A 19,671-nucleotide genomic window follows, 5' to 3' on the forward strand; every position below is an offset into this window, starting at 1 on the left:
AGATTTCTTCAATGGAGCACAGATCATATTTGACACGTTTATTTCTGGAGGTACTTAACATCTGATGGATAACAGACCTTTACATGATTATGAGATTAACAAATTTACTTTAAATTTGTGAGCCAGCAAGAATATTGAATCCCAGCTACTTACTTGTTTAGGAGCCACATAAGGGAGTTGGCATATAGAGAAAGAATTGTTTAATAATTTGAATATTTAGAAGTGAGAAGTAAATGCATTTCAGTGACTTGCGTAATTATTCCACATGTCTATTTTAAAAAATGTAAACAAGGCTTAATCATGCATAATGCTTCCGATGTCTGATTTGTAGATACATACAATCCAAATTATCTAATTTTGTTATGTTATTTATCATTGGTTTGTTGTGTGGTGTCATAGCTTACAGATTTTTATCCCTGGAATTTTCACATAGCTGTTTCTAAAATCCTTTCTCCCTCAGATACACCTTTTGTCTCTTAGGCTAGGTGCTAAAGATACTCCCAATTAACCTTTGACTGGCATACGATAGGTCAAACCCTTTTGAATTGAGCGTAAAATTGGGAAACCATACTAGTCTCAATCTCTCCTCTCTTCCCTCCTTCCTGATAAAGATGGCTGATTTTGCACAAAGAGACAATATGGCTAAGTATTACTGTGATAAAATTATCTGTGATTATTTTATTTAGTTAGCAGTGCACAAATTGGGATTGTGGTAGCTAGTTGCCCTGTATTATTTGGACTGTTTTGTTGTAAAATATATGTATATATATATATGTATATTCCTAATGAATTATTTGAAAATAATGGAGACCCTTTTATAATGTTTATTTTACTTAACTTAGTTGTAATGGTTTTAGTGGGTTTTTTTTTACCATAGAATTATATTTAGCATTAAATTAAAAATATAATTAGTATTACATTAAAAATTCATGATCAGGGGGCTGGTCTCTGGGCGGCACCTTGAATGGATGCAAAATTGGTCGCTCCGTGTGATATGGTGAAAACTTGCTACTTATCAGCTTTTTATGAAGCCATCTATTTACTGTTTGGGGACTTTTGAGACTTGTAAGCTCCACTGTGTCGCCGGATACAAGATTGTGCTGATATCTACACTGACCGACTGATCCGGAGAGTTGAGGACTACGGCAGCTCTCACGAGGAAAAGGTCTCAACACCACCCCTCCCGTAACCATAATCAGGGTAAAAGCAGCTTTCTTTCATGTAATTAGCAAGAGTCCATGAGCTAGTGACGTATGGGATATACATTCCTACCAGGAGGGGCAAAGTAAGTTTCCCAAACCTCAAAATGCCTATAAATACACCCCCTCACCACACCCACAAATCAGTTTTTACAAATTTTGCCTCCTATGGAGGTGGTGAAGTAAGTTTGTGCTAGATTCTACGTTGATATGCACTCCGCAGCAGGTTGGAGCCCAGTTTTCCTCTCAGCGTGCAGTGAATGTCAGAGGGATGTGAGGGGAGTATTGCCTATTTGAATTAAATGATCTCCTTCTACGGGGTCTATTTCATAGGTTCTCTGTTATCGGTCGTAGAGATTCATCTCTTACCTCCCTTTTCAGATCGACGATATACTCTTATATATACCATTACCTCTACTGATTTTCGTTTCAGTACTGGTTTGGCTTTCTACAACATGTAGATGAGTGTCCTGGGGTAAGTAAGTCTTATTTTCTGTGACACTCTAAGCTATGGTTGGGCACTTTTTTATAAAGTTCTAAATATATGTATTCAAACATTTATTTGCCTTGACTCAGGATGTTCAAAGTTCCTTATTTCAGACAGTCAGTTTCATATTTGGGATAATGCATATGAATAAATCAATTTTTTCTTACCTTAAAATTTGACTTTTTCCCTGTGGGCTGTTAGGCTCGCGAGGGCTGAAAATGCTTCATTTTATTGCGTCATTCTTGGCGCGGACTTTTTTGGCGCAAACATTTTTTTCTGTTTCCGGCGTCATACGTGTCGCCGGAAGTTGCGTCATTTTTGACGGGTTTTTTGCGCCAAAAGTGTCGACGTTCCGGATGTGGCGTCATTTTTGGCGCCAAAAGCATTTAGGCGCCAAATAATGTGGGCGTCACTATTGTCTCCACATTATTTAAGTCTCATTATTTATTGCTTCTGGTTGCTAGAAGCTTGTTCACTGGCATTTTTTCCCATTCCTGAAACTGTCATTTAAGGAATTTGATAAATTTTGCTTTATATGTTGTTTTTTCTATTACATATTGCAAGATGTCCCACGTTGACACTGAGTCAGAAGATACTTCTGGAAAATCGCTGCCTGGTGCTGGATCTACCAAAGTTAAGTGTATCTGCTGTAAACTTGTGGTATCTGTTCCTCCAGCTGTTGTTTGTACTGAATGTCATGACAAACTTGTTAATGCAGATAATATTTCCTTTAGTAATGTTACATTACCTGTTGCTGTTCCGTCAACATCTAATACTCAGAGTGTTCCTGATAACATAAGAGATTTTGTTTCTAAATCCATTAAGAAGGCCATGTCTGTTATTCCTCCTTCTAGTAAACGTAAAAAGTCTTTTAAAACTTCTCATTTTTCAGATGAATTTTTAAATGAACATCATCATTCTGATTCTGATAATGGTTCTTCTGGTTCAGAGGATTCTGTCTCAGAGGTTGATGCTGATAAATCTTCATATTTATTTAAAATGGAATTTATTCGTTCTTTACTTAAAGAAGTCCTAATTGCATTAGAAATAGAGGATTCTGGTCCTCTTGATACTAAATCTAAACGTTTAAATAAGGTTTTTAAATCTCCTGTAGTTATTCCAGAAGTTTTTCCTGTCCCTGATGCTATTTCTGAAGTAATTTCCAGGGAATGGAATAATTTGGGTAATTCATTTACTCCTTCTAAACGTTTTAAGCAATTATATCCTGTGCCATCTGACAGATTAGAGTTTTGGGCCAAAATCCCTAAGGTTGATGGGGCTATCTCTACTCTTGCTAAACGTACTACTATTCCTACGGCAGATAGTACTTCCTTTAAGGATCCTTTAGATAGGAAAATTGAATCCTTTCTAAGAAAAGCTTACTTGTGTTCAGGTAATCTTCTTAGACCTGCTATATCTTTAGCGGATGTTGCTGCAGCTTCAACTTTTTGGTTAGAAGCTTTAGCGCAACAAGTAACAGATCATAATTCTCATAGCATTATTAATCTTCTTCAACATGCTAATAATTTTATTTGTGATGCCATCTTTGATATCATTAGAGTTGATGTCAGGTATATGTCTCTAGCTATTTTAGCTAGAAGAGCTTTATGGCTTAAAACTTGGAATGCTGATATGTCTTCTAAGTCTACTTTGCTTTCCCTTTCTTTCCAGGGTAATAAATTATTTGGTTCTCAGTTGGATTCTATTATCTCAACTGTTACTGGAGGGAAAGGAACTTTTTTACCACAGGATAAAAAATCTAAAGGTAAATTTAGGTCTAATAATCGTTTTCGTTCCTTTCGTCACAATAAGGAACAAAAGCCTGATCCTTCATCCTCAGGAGCGGTATCAGTTTGGAAACCATCTCCAGTCTGGAATAAATCCAAGCCTTTTAGAAAACCAAAGCCAGCTCCTAAGTCCACATGAAGGTGCGGCCCTCATTCCAGCTCAGCTGGTAGGGGGCAGATTACGTTTTTTCAAAGAAATTTGGATCAATTCCATTCACAATCTTTGGATTCAGAACATTGTTTCAGAAGGGTGCAGAATTGGCTTCAAGATAAGGCCTCCTGCAAAGAGATTTTTTCTTTCCCGTGTCCCAGTAAACCCAGCGAAGGCTTGAGCATTTCTGAAATGTGTTTCAGATCTAGAGTTGGCTGGAGTAATTATGCCAGTTCCAGTTCTGGAACAGGGGCTGGGGTTTTATTCAAATCTCTTCATTGTACCAAAGAAGGAGAATTCCTTCAGACTAGTTCTGGATCTAAAAATATTGAATCGTTATGTAAGGATACCAACATTCAAAATGGTAACTGTAAGGACTATCCTGCCTTTTGTTCAGCAAGGGCATTATATGTCTACAATAGATTTACAGGATGCATATCTGCATATTCCGATTCATCCAGATCACTATCAGTTTCTGAGATTCTCTTTCCTAGACAAGCATTACCAGTTTGTGGCTCTACCGTTTGGCCTAGCAACAGCTCCAAGAATTTTTACAAAGGTTCTCGGTGCCCTTCTGTCTGTAATCAGAGAACAGGGTATTGTGGTATTTCCTTATTTGGACGATATCTTGGTACTTGCTCAGTCTTCACATTTAGCAGAATCTCATACGAATCGACTTGTGTTGTTTCTTCAAGATCATGGTTGGAGGATCAATTTACCAAAAAGTTCATTGATTCCTCAGACAAGGGTAACCTTTTTAGGTTTCCAGATAGATTCAGTGTCCATGACTCTGTCTTTGACAGACAAGAGACGTCTGAAATTGATATCAGCTTGTCGAAACCTTCAGTCACAATCATTCCCTTTGGTAGCCTTATGCATGGAAATTCTAGGTCTTATGACTGCTGCATCGGACGCGATCCCCTTTGCTCGTTTTCACATGCGACCTCTTCAGCTCTGTATGCTGAACCAGTGGTGCAGGGATTACACAAAGATATCTCAATTAATATCTTTAAAACCGATTGTACGACACTCTCTGACGTGGTGGACAGATCACCATCGTTTAGTTCAGGGGGCTTCTTTCTCCTGTTAAGTGTAGTCAGTCCACGGGTCATCCATTACTTATGGGATTATAACTCCTCCCTAACAGGAAGTGCAAGAGGATCACCCAAGCAGAGCTGCTATATAGCTCCTCCCCTCTACGTCATACCCAGTCATTCTCTTGCACCTAACTAATAGATAGGATGTGTGAGAGGACAGTGGTTATTAAAACTTAGTTTTTATTTCTTCAATCAAAAGTTTGTTATTTTAAACGGCACCGGAGTGTGTTGTTTTTTCTCAGGCAGCATTAGAAGAAGAATCTACCTGAGTTTGTGTATGATCTTAGCGGACGTAACTAAGATCCATTTGCTGTTCTCGGCCATTCTGAGGAGCGAGGTAACTTCAGAACAGGGGACAGCGGGCAGGGTTCACCTGCAAAGAGGTATGTTGCAGTATATTATTTTCTAAGGAATGGAATTGACTGAGAAAATACTGCTAATACCGATATAATGTAAGTACAGCCTTAAATGCAGTAGTAGCAACTGGTATCAGGCTGATATGTATGTATGTTGGCACTAAAGTATTTCTGGGGAATGGCACTTCACTAAGAAAATACTGTATACATATAACTTATAGCCTTTCTGCAGTGAAAGCGACTAGCAACAGGCTTTTAATTTCATTTCATATATTATATTTAAAACGTTTTACTGGCAGGTTAATCGTTTTTCTCTCTGAGGTACTTGGTGAAAAATTTTATGGGCATTATTTTCCACATGGCTGTCGTTTGTTTTTGAATAAAATCAGTTTTCTGAGCTTCCCCACTGTTGTATTATGAGTGGGAGGGGCCTATTTTGGCGCTTTATTGCGCAGTAGAAATTCAGTCACAGTCTGCCTTTTTCTCCCTGCATGATCCAGGACGTCTCTACAGAGCTCAGGGGTCTCCAAAACTAGTTTTGAGGGAGGTAATCACTCACAGCAGACCTGTGAGACTGTGCTTTGACTGTGATAAAAACGTTTATATTTTCAATTGTTATCCGTTTTTTGGTATTAAGGGGTTAATCATCCATTTGCTAGAGGGTGCAATCCTTTGCTAACTTAATGCATTTACTGTGAAAATTTGGTTTCTATAACTAATCCGGTTCATTTTTATTTCAACTGTGACAGTTTTTTGTGTGCTTCTTAAAGGCACAGTAACGTTTTTTATATTGCTTGTAAATTTATTTGAAAAGTATTTTCCAAGCTTGCTAGGCTAATTGCTAGTTTGTTTAAACATGTCTGACACAGAGGAATCTCTTTGTGCAATATGTTCAAAGGCCAATGTGGAGCCCAATAGAAATTTATGTACTAATTGCATTGATGCTACTTTAAATAAAAGTCAATCTGTACATGTTAATAAAAATTCACCAGACAAAGAGGGGGAAGTTATGCCGACTAACTTGCCTCACGTTTCAGTACCTGCATCTCCCGCTCAGGAGGTGCGTGATATTGTAACGCCAAGTACATCAGGGCGGCCATTACAAATCACCTTGCAAGACATGGCTAATGTTATGACTGAAGTTTTATCTAAATTACCAGAACCTAGGGGTAAACGAGACCACTCTGGGGTGAGAACAGAGTGCGCTGATAATACTAGAGCCATGTCTGATACTGCGTCACAATTGGCAGATCATGAAGACGGAGAGCTTCATTCTGTGGGTGATGGATCTGATCCTAATAAACTGGATTCAGACATTTCAAATTTTAAATTTAAGCTTGAGAACCTCCGCGTGTTACTAGGGGAGGTGTTAGCGGCTCTGAATGATTGTAACACGGTTGCAATACCAGAGAAAATATGTAGGTTGGATAAATATTTTGCGGTACCAACGTGTACGGACGTTTTTCCTATACCTAAAAGACTTACAGAAATTGTTAACAAGGAGTGGGATAGACCCGGTGTGCCTTTCTCACCCCCTCCTATATTTAGAAAAATGTTTCCAATAGACGCCACCACACGGGACTTATGGCAGACGGTCCCTAAGGTGGAGGGAGCAGTTTCTACTTTAGCTAAGCGTACCACTATCCCGGTGGAGGATAGCTGTGCCTTTTCAGATCCAATGGATAAAAAATTAGAGGGTTACCTTAAGAAAATGTTTGTTCAACAAGGTTTTATATTGCAACCCCTTGCATGCATTGCACCTGTCACGGCTGCGGCGGCATTCTGGTTTGAGTCTCTGGAAGAGACCCTTGACACAGCTCCATTGGATGAGATTACACACAAGCTTAAAGCCCTTAAGCTAGCTAATTCATTTATTTCTGATGCCGTAGTACATCTAACTAAGCTTACGGCTAAGAATTCCGGATTCGCCATTCAGGCGCGCAGAGCGCTGTGGCTAAAATCCTGGTCAGCCGATGTGACTTCTAAATCTAAATTGCTTAACATACCTTTCAAAGGGCAGACATTATTCGGGCCCGGTTTGAAAGAAATTATCGCTGTCATTACTGGAGGTAAGGGCCATGCCCTGCCTCAAGACAGAGCCAAACCAAGGGCTAGACAGTCTAATTTTCGTGCCTTTCGTAACTTCAAGGCAGGAGCAGCATCAACTTCCTCCGCTCCAAAACAGGAAGGATCTGTTGCTCGATTCAGACAGGGCTGGAAACCTAACCAGACCTGGAACAAGGGCAAGCAGGCCAGAAAACCTGCTGCTGCCCCTAAGACAGCATGAAGTGAGGGCCCCCAATCCGGAAACGGATCTAGTAGGGGGCAGACTTTCTCTCTTCGCCCAGGCTTGGGCAAGAGATGTCCAGGATCCCTGGGCGTTAGCGATCATATCTCAGGGATATCTTCTGGACTTCAAAGCTTCTCCTCCAAAAGGGAGATTTCATCTTTCAAGGTTGTCAACAAACCAGATAAAGAAAGAGGCGTTTCTACGCTGTGTACAAGATCTTTTACTAATGGGAGTGATCCACCCGGTTCCGCGGTCGGAGCACGGACAAGGGTTTTACTCAAATCTGTTTGTGGTTCCCAAGAAGGAAGGAACCTTCAGACCAATCTTGGATTTAAAGATCCTAAACAAATTCCTAAGAGTTCCATCGTTCAAAATGGAAACTCTTCGGACAATCTTACCCATGATCCAAAAGGGTCAGTACATGACCACAGTGGATTTGAAGGATGCCTAACTGCACATACCGATTCACAAAGATCATTACCGGTACCTAAGATTTTCCTTCCTAGACAGGCATTACCAGTTTGTAGCTCTTCCCTTCGGGTTAGCTACGGCTCCAAGAATCTTTACAAAGGTTCTGGGTTCTCTTCTGGCGGTACTAAGACCGCGAGGAATATCGGTAGCTCCGTACCTAGACGACATTCTGATACAAGCGTCAAGTCTCCAAACTGCCAAGTCTCATACAGAGTTTGTACTGGCATTTCTAAGGTCTCATGGGTGGAAAGTGAACGAAGGAAAGAGTTCTCTATTGCCACTCACAAGAGTTCCCTTCTTAGGGACTCTTATAGATTCTGTAGAAATGAAAATTTACCTGACAGAAGACAGGTTAACAAAACTTCTAAATGCTTGCCGTGTCCTTCATTCCATTCCACACCCGTTAGTGGCTCAATGCATGGAGGTAATAGGCTTAATGGTAGCGGCAATGGACATAGTACCCTTTGCACGCCTGCATCTCAGACCACTGCAATTGTGCATGCTAAGTCAGTGGAATGGGGATTACTCAGATTTGTCCCCTATCCTGAATCTGGATCAGGAGACCAGAAATTCTCTTCTATGGTGGCTTTCTCGGCCACATCTGTCCAAGGGGATGCCCTTCAGCAGGCCAGATTGGACGATTGTAACAACAGACGCCAGCCTGATAGGTTGGGGCGCTGTCTGGAACTCCCTGAAGACTCAGGGATCATGGTCTCAGGAGGAGAGTCTCCTTCCCATAAATATTCTGGAATTAAGAGCAGTTTTCAATGCTCTTCTGGCTTGGCCTCAGTTAGCAACTCTGAGGTTCATCAGGTTTCAGTCGGACAACATCACGACTGTGGCTTACATCAACCATCAGGGAGGAACAAGGAGTTCCCTAGCGATGATGGAAGTCTCAAAGATAATTCACTGGGCAGAGTCTCACTCTTGCCACCTATCAGCGATCCACATCCCAGGCGTGGAGAACTGGGAAGCGGATTTTCTAAGTCGTCAGACTTTTCATCCGGGGGAGTGGGAACATCCGGAGGTTTTTGCCCAAATACTTCGGCGTTGGGGCAAACCAGATCTGGATCTCATGGCGTCCCGCCAGAATGCCAAACTTCCTTGCTACGGATCCAGGTCCAGAGACCCGGGAGCAGTTCTGATAGATGCTCTGACAGCATCTTGGGCCTTCAACATGGCTTATGTGTTTCCACCCTTCCCGATGAGCATCGGTGATTCTAATAGCGCCTGCGTGGCCACGCAGGACCTGGTATGCAGACCTAGTGGACATGTCGTCCTGTCCACCATGGTCTCTACCTCTGAGACAGGACCTTCTGGTGCAGGGTCCTTTCAAACATCCAAATCTAATTTCTCTGAAGCTGACTGCTTGGAGATTGAACGCTTGATTCTATCAAAGCTTGGATTCTCGGAGTCAGTGATTGATACTTTAATACAGGCTAGGAAGCCTGTTACCAGGAGAATTTACCATAAAATATGGCGCAAATACTTGCATTGGTGCGAATAAGTAAGGTTAGGATTCCTAGGATATTGTCTTTTCTACAAGAAGGTTTAGAAAAGGGTTTATCCGCTAGTTCTTTAAAGGGACAGATCTCAGCTTTGTCCATCCTTTTACACAAACGTCTGGCAGAAGCTCCAGACGTTCAGGCTTTTTGTCAGGCTTTGGCCAGGATTAAGCCTGTGTTTAAAACTGTTGCTCCACCATGGAGCTTAAACTTAGTTCTTAACGTTTTACAGGGTGTTCCGTTTGAACCCCTTCATTCCATTGATATCAAGCTGTTATCTTGGAAAGTTCTGTTTTTAATGGCTATTTCCTCGGCTCGAAGAGTCTCTGAGTTATCGGCCTTACATTGTGATTCCCCTTATCTGATTTTCCATTCAGACAAGGTAGTTCTGCGTACTAAACCTGGGTTCTTACCTAAGGTAGTTACCAACAGGAATATCAATCAAGAGATTGTTGTTCCATCATTGTGTCCTAACCCTTCTTCAAAGAAGGAACGACTTCTGCACAATCTGGACGTTGTCCGTGCCCTGAAATTTTATTTACAGGCAACTAAGGATTTTCGACAAACTTCTTGCCTGTTTGTCGTGTATTCTGGACAGAGGAGAGGTCAAAGGGCTTCGGCCACCTCTCTCTCTTTTTGGCTTCGTAGCATAATACGTTTAGCCTATGAGACTGCTGGACAGCAGCCTCCTGAAAGAATTACAGCTCATTCTACCAGAGCTGTGGTTTCCACTTGGGCCTTTAAGAATGAGGCCTCTGTTGAACAGATTTGCAAGGCTGCGACTTGGTCTTCACTTCACACTTTTTCCAAATTTTACAAATTTGACACTTTTGCTTCTTCGGAGGCTGTTTTTGGGAGAAAGGTTCTTCAGGCAGTGGTTCCTTCCGTGTAAAGAGCCTGCCTGTCCCTCCCATCATCCGTGTACTTTTAGCTTTGGTATTGGTATCCCATAAGTAATGGATGACCCGTGGACTGACTACACTTAACAGGAGAAAACATAATTTATGCTTACCTGATAAATTCCTTTCTCCTGTAGTGTAGTCAGTCCACGGCCCGCCCTGTTTTTTATGGCAGGTCTAAATTTTAAATTATACTCCAGTCACCACTGCACCCTATAGTTTCTCCTTTCTCGTTTGGTTTTCGGTCGAATGACTGGGTATGACGTAGAGGGGAGGAGCTATATAGCAGCTCTGCTTGGGTGATCCTCTTGCACTTCCTGTTAGGGAGGAGTTATAATCCCATAAGTAATGGATGACCCGTGGACTGACTACACTACAGGAGAAAGGAATTTATCAGGTAAGCATAAATTATGTTTTTGTTCTTCCGACCTGGACTGTAATTTCAACAGATGCAAGTCTTACAGGTTGGGGAGCTGTGTGGGGGTCTCTGACAGCACAAGGGGTTTGGGAATCTCAGGAGGTGAGATTACCGATCAATATTTTGGAACTCCGTGCAATTTTCAGAGCTCTTCAGTCATGGCCTCTTCTAAAGAGAGAATCGTTCATTTGTTTTCAGACAGACAATGTCACAACTGTGGCATACATCAATCATCAAGGAGGGACTCACAGTCCTCTGGCTATGAAAGAAGTATCTCGAATTCTGGTATGGGCGGAATCCAGCTCCTGTCTAGTTTCTGCGGTTCATATCCCAGGTATAGACAATTGGGAAGCGGATTATCTCAGTCGCCAAACGTTACATCCGGGAGAATGGTCTCTTCACCCAGAGGTATTTCTTCAGATTGTTCAAATGTGGGGACTTCCAGAAATAGATCTGATGGTCTCTCATCTAAACAAGAAACTTCCCAGGTATCTGTCCAGATCCAGGGATCCTCAAGCGGAAGTAGTGGATGCATTGTCACTTCCTTGGAAGTATCATCCTTCCTATATCTTTCCGCCTCTAGTTCTTCTTCCAAGAGTAATCTCCAAGATTCTGAAGGAATGCTCGTTTGTTCTGCTGGTAGCTCCAGCATGGCCTCACAGGTTTTGGTATGCGGATCTTGTCCGGATGGCCTCTTGCCAACCGTGGACTCTTCCGTTAAGACCAGACCTTCTGTCGCAAGGTCCTTTTTTCCATCAGGATCTCAAATTCTTAAATTTAAAGGTATGGAGATTGAACGCTTGATTCTTAGTCAAAGAGGTTTCTCTGACTCTGTGATTAATACTATGTTACAGGCTCGTAAATCCGTATCTAGGGAGATATATTATCGAGTCTGGAAGACTTATATTTCTTGGTGTCTTTCTCATCATTTTTCCTGGCATTCTTTTAGAATTCCGAGAATTTTACAGTTTCTTCAGGATGGTTTGGATAAAGGTTTGTCTGCAAGTTCCTTGAAAGGACAAATCTCTGCTCTTTCTGTTCTTTTTCACAGAAAGATTGCTAATCTTCCTGATATTCATTGTTTTGTACAAGCTTTGGTTCGTATAAAACCTGTAATTAAGTCAATTTCTCCTCCTTGGAGTTTGAATTTGGTTCTGGGGGCTCTTCAAGCTCCTCCGTTTGAACCTATGCATTCATTGGACATTAAATTACTTTCTTGGAAAGTTTTGTTCCTTTTGGCCATCTCTTCTGCCAGAAGAGTTTCTGAATTATCTGCTCTTTCTTGTGAGTCTCCTTTTCTGATTTTTCACCAGGATAAGGCGGTGTTGCGAACTTCTTTAAAATTTTTACCTAAGGTTGTGAATTCTAACAACATTAGTAGAGAAATTGTGGTTCCTTCATTATGTCCTAATCCTAAGAATTCTAAGGAGAAATCATTGCATTCTTTGGATGTAGTTAGAGCTTTGAAATATTATGTTGAAGCTACTAAGAATTTCCTAAAGACTTCTAGTCTATTTGTTATCTTTTCCGGTTCTAGGAAAGGTCAGAAGGCCTCTGCCATTTCTTTGGCATCTTGGTTGAAATCTTTAATTCATCATGCTTATGTCGAGTCGGGTAAAACTCCGCCTCAAAGGATTACAGCTCATTCTACTAGGTCAGTTTCTACTTCCTGGGCGTTTAGGAATGAAGCTTCGGTTGATCAGATTTGCAAAGCAGCAACTTGGTCTTCTTTGCATACTTTTACTAAATTCTACCATTTTGATGTGTTTTCTTCTTCTGAAGCTGTTTTTGGTAGAAAAGTACTTCAGGCAGCTGTTTCAGTTTGATTCTTCTGCTTATAATTTCATTTTTTTTCTTTATAAGATTTAAACTTTATTTTTGGGTGTGGATTTTTTTCAGCGGAATTGGCTGTCTTTATTTTATCCCTCCCTCTCTAGTGACTCTTGCGTGGAAGATCCACATCTTGGGTAGTCATTATCCCATACGTCACTAGCTCATGGACTCTTGCTAATTACATGAAAGAAAACATAATTTATGAAAGAACTTACCTGATAAATTCATTTCTTTCATATTAGCAAGAGTCTATGAGGCCCACCCTTTTTTGTGGTGGTTATGATTTTTTTGTATAAAGCACAATTATTCCAATTCCTTATATTTATGCTTTGCACTTTTTTCTTATAACCCCACTTCTTGGCTATTCGTTAAACTGATTTGTGGATGTGGTGAGGGGTGTATTTATAGGCATTTTGAGGTTTGGGAAACTTTGCCCCTCCTGGTAGGAATGTATATCCCATACGTCACTAGCTCATGGACTCTTGCTAATATGAAAGAAATGAATTTATCAGGTAAGTTCTTACATAAATTATGTTTTTACGCTGCATTGGATATACTATCCTATTGAAAAGATGAAGAATACCTACATTGTTATAGCTGAGCTAAAAGCTATTCTGGAGGAGCACAGAATTCAGCTCATTAACAAGATAGAGAAGGCATTCCGGTCTGCTCAACATGAGTGCAAGATGGCGGCAAAACAGTTGTCTGTCTGCAGTGAATCTGTCACCCCCAACCCAGGAGCTCCATAAAGAAACGGCAATCGCAGATGTAGGGTACGTCCACAGACTAGCAGCTGGTCAAGGCAGGAAGAAGGAGAATTCTGACTCCCTTGTTTCTACCCACTTTGACAAAGAGGTTTCCCTGCTACCTCTGAGAAATGCTTGTGGGAAAGGCCAATCCTCACAACTACTCAATGGAGTTTCCCTTTCTGAGCAAGAAAATTGCGTCCAGAGGCCGGTGTACCCTCGATACGACATCTCCCAATAGCAAGCTAATCCTGCACGCATCTGCCGTTCCTGACACTTGCAGAGGTACATCACAACGGCTAACCTCTTACCTTAAATTAGGAAGTCACGCACTCCTTGGAGATCTGTCCGTCAGGGCTCAGTTCCATCTGCTTGCACGAGCAGAGCAAGGGCAAGCTGTCAGAAAAGTTAAAGTAGGAGTCGGCTGAGTCCTTTGTGTATATTGTTGGAGTCTATATATATATATATAACTGTCTGGGAATAATCCTTGTTGCCATAAATCTTAACCTTCTACTACCTTTTCCCTAATCTGGCTGTCTATAGTTTCACTTCCTTAAATGAAGGCAACCAAACCTGATGCCAGGGGACTTTAATACTGACTGTCAATCCATGTATTCCACAGCCTCAGTTGATGACTCTTATGCGGCAGTCGTAAACTCCCTACACCACTATTTTTTATCAATGTAACTAGGTGTTATAGTAGTGTCTACTGTCAGGTCTGCTTTAATAACAAGTGCTTCCCAATACATTTTATGGTATGCTTGGACTGTACTTTATGTATCTCACAGTGAGCACGGGAATGACTGACAATCACTGGCTTGATATGTATACATATTTGTAAATACCTTTTTTTTCCTTACAGATCTCATAAGTATGTTTGTCTCTATTTTGTAATGACTTCTACACCCTTGGACTTACTAAAATGCCACCGGGGTAAATGTAATTCCTACACACACAAATTGACTGGAGCACGGTATATTAAATATGAACCGTTGCATATTTAAATTCAGCATTAATTGCTAGCTTCCAACACGATGTTTAATTTCACCCTAGTCCACTAGATGGCAGTATAACCACATCAGATCAAATGGTACACATTGAAGAGCAGCTTGTGCGATGAGACTTTTTCTCTTAGCCCTGAAATCAAGCGATCACCTCTACACATGCTGCATTGTCACTCACTCATCACTGTAGGTATGTTCTATCCCTAAATAATAAATGATACATTCACAAGAAACCTTGTATATTCCAGATTATATGCAACTCACTTAATCTTAAATATTGTTGGGGTTCTTATTTGTAATAGAAGGAAAACCAATGGCACTACTTGGATAAAATGAACGTTCCCATATAATTGATTATAAAGTATTAAATAAATCACAAAAGCGGATGGTGCTTGTACTAGAAAATGGATTCAAAACTAATCAGTAAGAGACTGAAAAAAGAGTACAAATGTAGCACTCATAATGTTCTATTATAGTGGATGCTGTGGACGGAGGCAGAGAATGATGATTAAAACTTAACTTTTACAATATAAGCTTAAAAATGGGGGGACAAAACATAATCATACTATTAAAGCATGCAAATGCCTGGTTGGGTTAATAAAATTAAACAGAGTAAGGAATCTACTGCTCGAATACCCCCTAAAAATATAAGATGGCTAGGGTTTTCTTATCTGTGATTCGAACTATGGTAGATAGGTAAAGGTGTGATTATAATTGGTAGGTCGTGTTCACCAAAGCGGGAGTATATCCCAATAGGTGCAAATATTGCAGATGACTTCTCTGGGAATCCCAGAGTTGTATACCAATTAATTACCGCTATAAGTTGCCTCTAGATCAGGGATAGGCAAGGTGTTAGTACACGGACACTGGTGTCCGTGACTAGACCTTGCAGTGTCCGCCACAAACTTAGTATATATTTTGATTGAATAATAGGAATTAAAAAAAATATGTAGTGTGAATAAAGTTAGTGGTTTGTCAAGAGACTGCTAGCGATATTGGGTGATAACTTATGGAATAAATAAAGCCTGATTGAAATACTGGATGTGTATCTGCATCTGTATAATAACACCCAGCTCTATACAAAGACACAGTAGTGACACTGGCACATGCGTATAGCCAGACAAGGGTTGGTTATAGGGTCAGTGGTATCTGCATCAGTATAATAACACCCATCGCTATATAATGACACAGTAGTGACACTGGCACATGCGTATAGCCAGACAAGGGTTGGTTATAGGGTCAGTGGTATCTGCATCAGTATAATAACACCCATCGCTATATAATGACACAGTAGTGACACTGGCACATGCGTATAGCCAGACAAGGGTTGGTTATAGGGTCAGTCGTATCTGCATCGGTATAATAACACCCATCGCTATATAATGACACAGTAGTGACACTGGCACATGGGTATAGCCAGAGGAGGGCTGGTTATAGGATCAGTGGTATCTGCATCAGTATATTAACACCAAGCACTATAAAATAATGTTTTTAATTTCAAATGTACCTTGGTGTGCTTCACTAAAGTCTGTACTTTGGAAAATGTCCGCCACACCCTTTGTCTGTGCCTATCCCTGCTCTAGATATGCCAGAGACCTATATCTATTAGTTACAACTGTAAGTTGATTTGTGTATAGGTACTCAAAATAAAAAAAAAAAAAAAACACGGTAAATAAACAGATTCCCTATCAGGTAATGCCTTGTGATAATACCTTATAGTTACCGCTATTGTTAGGAATAGCCTTGTCACAATGGCTAACCGGTGTATGTAGAAAATCTATGATCTTTACTTCTGGTTTCTTTGGAGATATCAGAGATTATTACTAATTGGTTACCACTATGAATGGATAATATCCTTCTCTGGAAATGCAAGAGATCTATATCAATTAGTTGCTACTTTCAGTTATAGGTATGAATATAGAGGCGCTTCAATAAAGGAGCCAGGTTATTAGAGGCAGCTAATAAGCAAATTTTCTCTCTGGTGATATCAAAAATCTATACCTGTAAATAACGTTGGAAAATATATAGCCTACAGTTAAAGGTGCCTAATTGTATCACCTGGTAAAAGACCTTAAAAGGGGTGCTAATTCCCTACTAATACCGATTACCTGTTAATACCAGTTATTAATACAAATTTCCTCTCTGGTAATACCAGAGACCTATACCTGTTAAATACGATTATGAAAAATATAGACTCGAGTTAAAGGTGCTTGGTTGTTTCACCTAATAAAAGATCTTCCAAAAAAAAGTGCCTGGTTACCTATCAATACCGATTACCTATTAATACCATTTGTTAAGCTATATCAAGTCAGGCATTGCTCTTAAAAAAATGGGGGGGAGAAGGGGAACAGGGACGCCACTGACGCGTTTCGCCGTTGTGGCTGTATCAAAGGGCAATCTCACTGTCTTCTCATGGGATTTTTATACCCTAAGCTTTGTTTAGATTGGCTAATTCGACAACCTATCATAATGCAGTTGGAGGATTGGCTGTTATGCCTGTCAATCAAGTTCTGAAGACAGGGATTGGTTGGTATAGTGTTTGTTTAAGCCCATATGTTTGCCGTGGAATAAATGAGCGAAAAACATTATGTGACACTATGCTAACCCGGCGTTTCAACTGATACATGTTAGTCTAATATTTTAGTGTCATAGAGATTAGCTTAATATTCTGATTTTACTGATGTTTAAGTAACCTTCAGCGTATAGTGATTCGTATGACCATTGGCCCATGTTATTGTCAGTCAAACAATCAAATTGTTTTGATTGGATGAAATCTTATGCATTGATCCAATTGTAGTTGAGAAATAGGTGCCATGTATCCGTCATTAACACATAATAGAGAATCGAAAAATTCAAAAAGTATGTATAAAAATAAATAAATGCTTATTCCTGTTTATTATGAAATTCATATTTATATTACTTGCTATTGATAAACTTTATATGATATAAAGTTTACGACAATTTATGTATTTTTGTGATGCATGTATTCGTTAATCATATAGATTATTGGATATGCTGGCGTTCAGCTACATTTTCTATATCTTACAAAATAGAAACCATATTACCATTTGGCATTTGTTGTATCAATCTAAAAATAACGTCTAAAGAATAATATTAAAGCCATATTTTGCATACTAGGTATCAATTTGAAATAGATGTCTGAAAAATGCATTTGTCAATGGCATTTGTTGTATCAATCTAAAATTGACGTCTAGAAAATAAATAAAGCCATATTTGATATAATATGTATCAATTTAATAGATGTCTGAAAGATAAGGTCGTGCATATAATATAATCGTTTGTTTTTGTTACTTTTCTTGGGAAGCGTGATATATGGATAAAGTCATAAGGGATGTGTTTAGTTTCTACTACCCTATGTTCATTATTTGTGTCGTTGCTTGCGGATCCTTATTCTAATATCTTATTATGTGCATATGTAGATAGGATCATTCGCTTATTGGCGAGATGTTTTTAATGTAACAATTACAGAGGTGTGGTTTGATTAAATGTAGCTAGCATTAATTTTGTTTTAATAAATTTGGACTAACTGAAGAACAAGAATTACGGTTGGTACTTAATAGATAATTTGTTGGGTTCTCTATTTGTCCTTTTACTTGCACATAGTAATGTAGCTGTTCGTGAGGACTGAGTAGTCTGAAGCTTATAGTATTTTGCTGAGTGTATTGCTCTGAAATTAAGCTTTGTCTATATGTAATACTATATATATATATATATATATATATACTTTCTACTTCTTGTTTTTGTACTTTGTTGATACACAGTTGAGAGGCTTCTATACATCAAATACACCAGTTTAATCTTATTACCCTGAAAGTGAGAGTGGCTGGAGTGTTAATCCTTGCTTACTGGTAGAAAGCACAAATTTACCATATTGAATAGCTGATCATGCAGTAGACATGCAATATGTTATCTATGATTACATGTGACTGTATATACTAATACAACTGCAATGACGTACCCCATGTTATATACTATACTGTATGTTTACTGTTATGGTGCTGATACTATCATTTTCTTATTACTAATATATTTTAGCCCAAACTATCTGTGTGCTCATATAGTATTAACAACTTAAACATTGAGTTGTAACTATATGTCATAGTCTTCTCATAGTCTATATAATTGATGTTATTGTTGCTCCTAAGCCTAGCTCTAGTTCAACTAGATAGTGATCCTCGTCAGAATTTACACTGTAGTTACCTATATCATATAAGCTTATACAGTTCTTCATATGTAGTGCTGTTTAATCCGTCTAGCATATATATATTTAAGCAAATAACACACAAAAAAGGTTTGTCTTTAGGCCTAAAAGAGGTCTGATTTAGTCCAGTATAACCTTCATTATTAGTTTCAAGGTCCAAGAGTGGCCTTCTGGGTACCTAGGAAGGTTCACATTTAACCCCTTAATGACCGGACCATTTTTCAATTTTCTTACCCTTAATGACAATGGCTATTTTTACATTTCTGCAGTGTTTGTGTTTAGCTGTAATTTTCCTCTTACTCATTTACTGTACCCACACATATTATATACCGTTTTTCTCGCCATTAAATGGACTTTCTAAAGATACCATTATTTTCATCATATCTTATAATTTACTATAAAAAACATAAAATATGAGGAAAAAATTGAAAAAAACACACTTTTTCTAACTTTGACCCCAAAAATCTGTTACACATCTATGACCACCAAAAAACACCCATGCTAAATAGTTTCTAAATTTTGTCCTGAGTTTAGAAATACCCAATGTTTACATGATCTTTGCTTTCTTTGCAAGTTATAGGGCAATAAATACAAGTAGCACTTTGCTATTTCCAAACCACTTTTTTTCAAAATTAGCGCTAGTTACCTTGGAACACTGATATCTGTCCGGAATCTCTGAATATCCCTTGACATGTATATATTTATTTTTAGAAGACAACCCAAAGTATTGATCTAGGCCCATTTTGGTATATTTCATGCCACTATTTCACTGCCAAATGCGAGCAAATAAAAAAAAATCGTTCACTTTTTCCCAAATTTTGTCACAAACTTTAGGTTTCTCACTGAAATTATTTACAAACAGTTTGTGCAATTATGGCACAAATGGTTGTAAATGCTTTTCTGGGATCCTCTTTGTTCAGAAATAGCAGACATATATGGCTTTGGCATTGCTTTTTGGTAATTAGAAGGCCGCTAAATGCCACTGCGCACCACACGTGTTTTATGCCCAGCAGTGAAGGGGTTAATTAGGGAGCTTGTAGAGACCTTGAAGGGTTAATTTTAGCTTTAGTGTAGTGTAGTAGACAACCCAAAGTATTGATCTAGGCCCATTTTGGTACATTTCATGCCACCATTTCACCGCCAAATGCGAGCAAATAAAACAAAAAGTTAAAATTTTCACAATTTTAGGTTTCTCACTGAAATTAT

General features: G+C 39.3%; 1 protein-coding gene across 1 annotated transcript in view; it reads left to right on the top strand.

Annotated features, from left to right (window-relative positions):
- Positions 1–19,671, top strand: part of DHTKD1 (dehydrogenase E1 and transketolase domain containing 1) — a 169,380-nt gene that overhangs the window by 75,330 nt on the left and 74,379 nt on the right. Inside the window, exon 11 of the mRNA XM_053716471.1 lies at positions 1–50. This exon is cut by the window's left edge and continues 101 nt beyond it. Within this exon, the coding sequence (XP_053572446.1) occupies positions 1–50 (50 nt within the window). The remainder of the gene's footprint in view (positions 51–19,671) is intronic.

The sequence above is a fragment of the Bombina bombina genome, chromosome 6 (assembly GCF_027579735.1).
Source record: "Bombina bombina isolate aBomBom1 chromosome 6, aBomBom1.pri, whole genome shotgun sequence".
Lineage (NCBI taxonomy): Eukaryota > Metazoa > Chordata > Amphibia > Anura > Bombinatoridae > Bombina > Bombina bombina.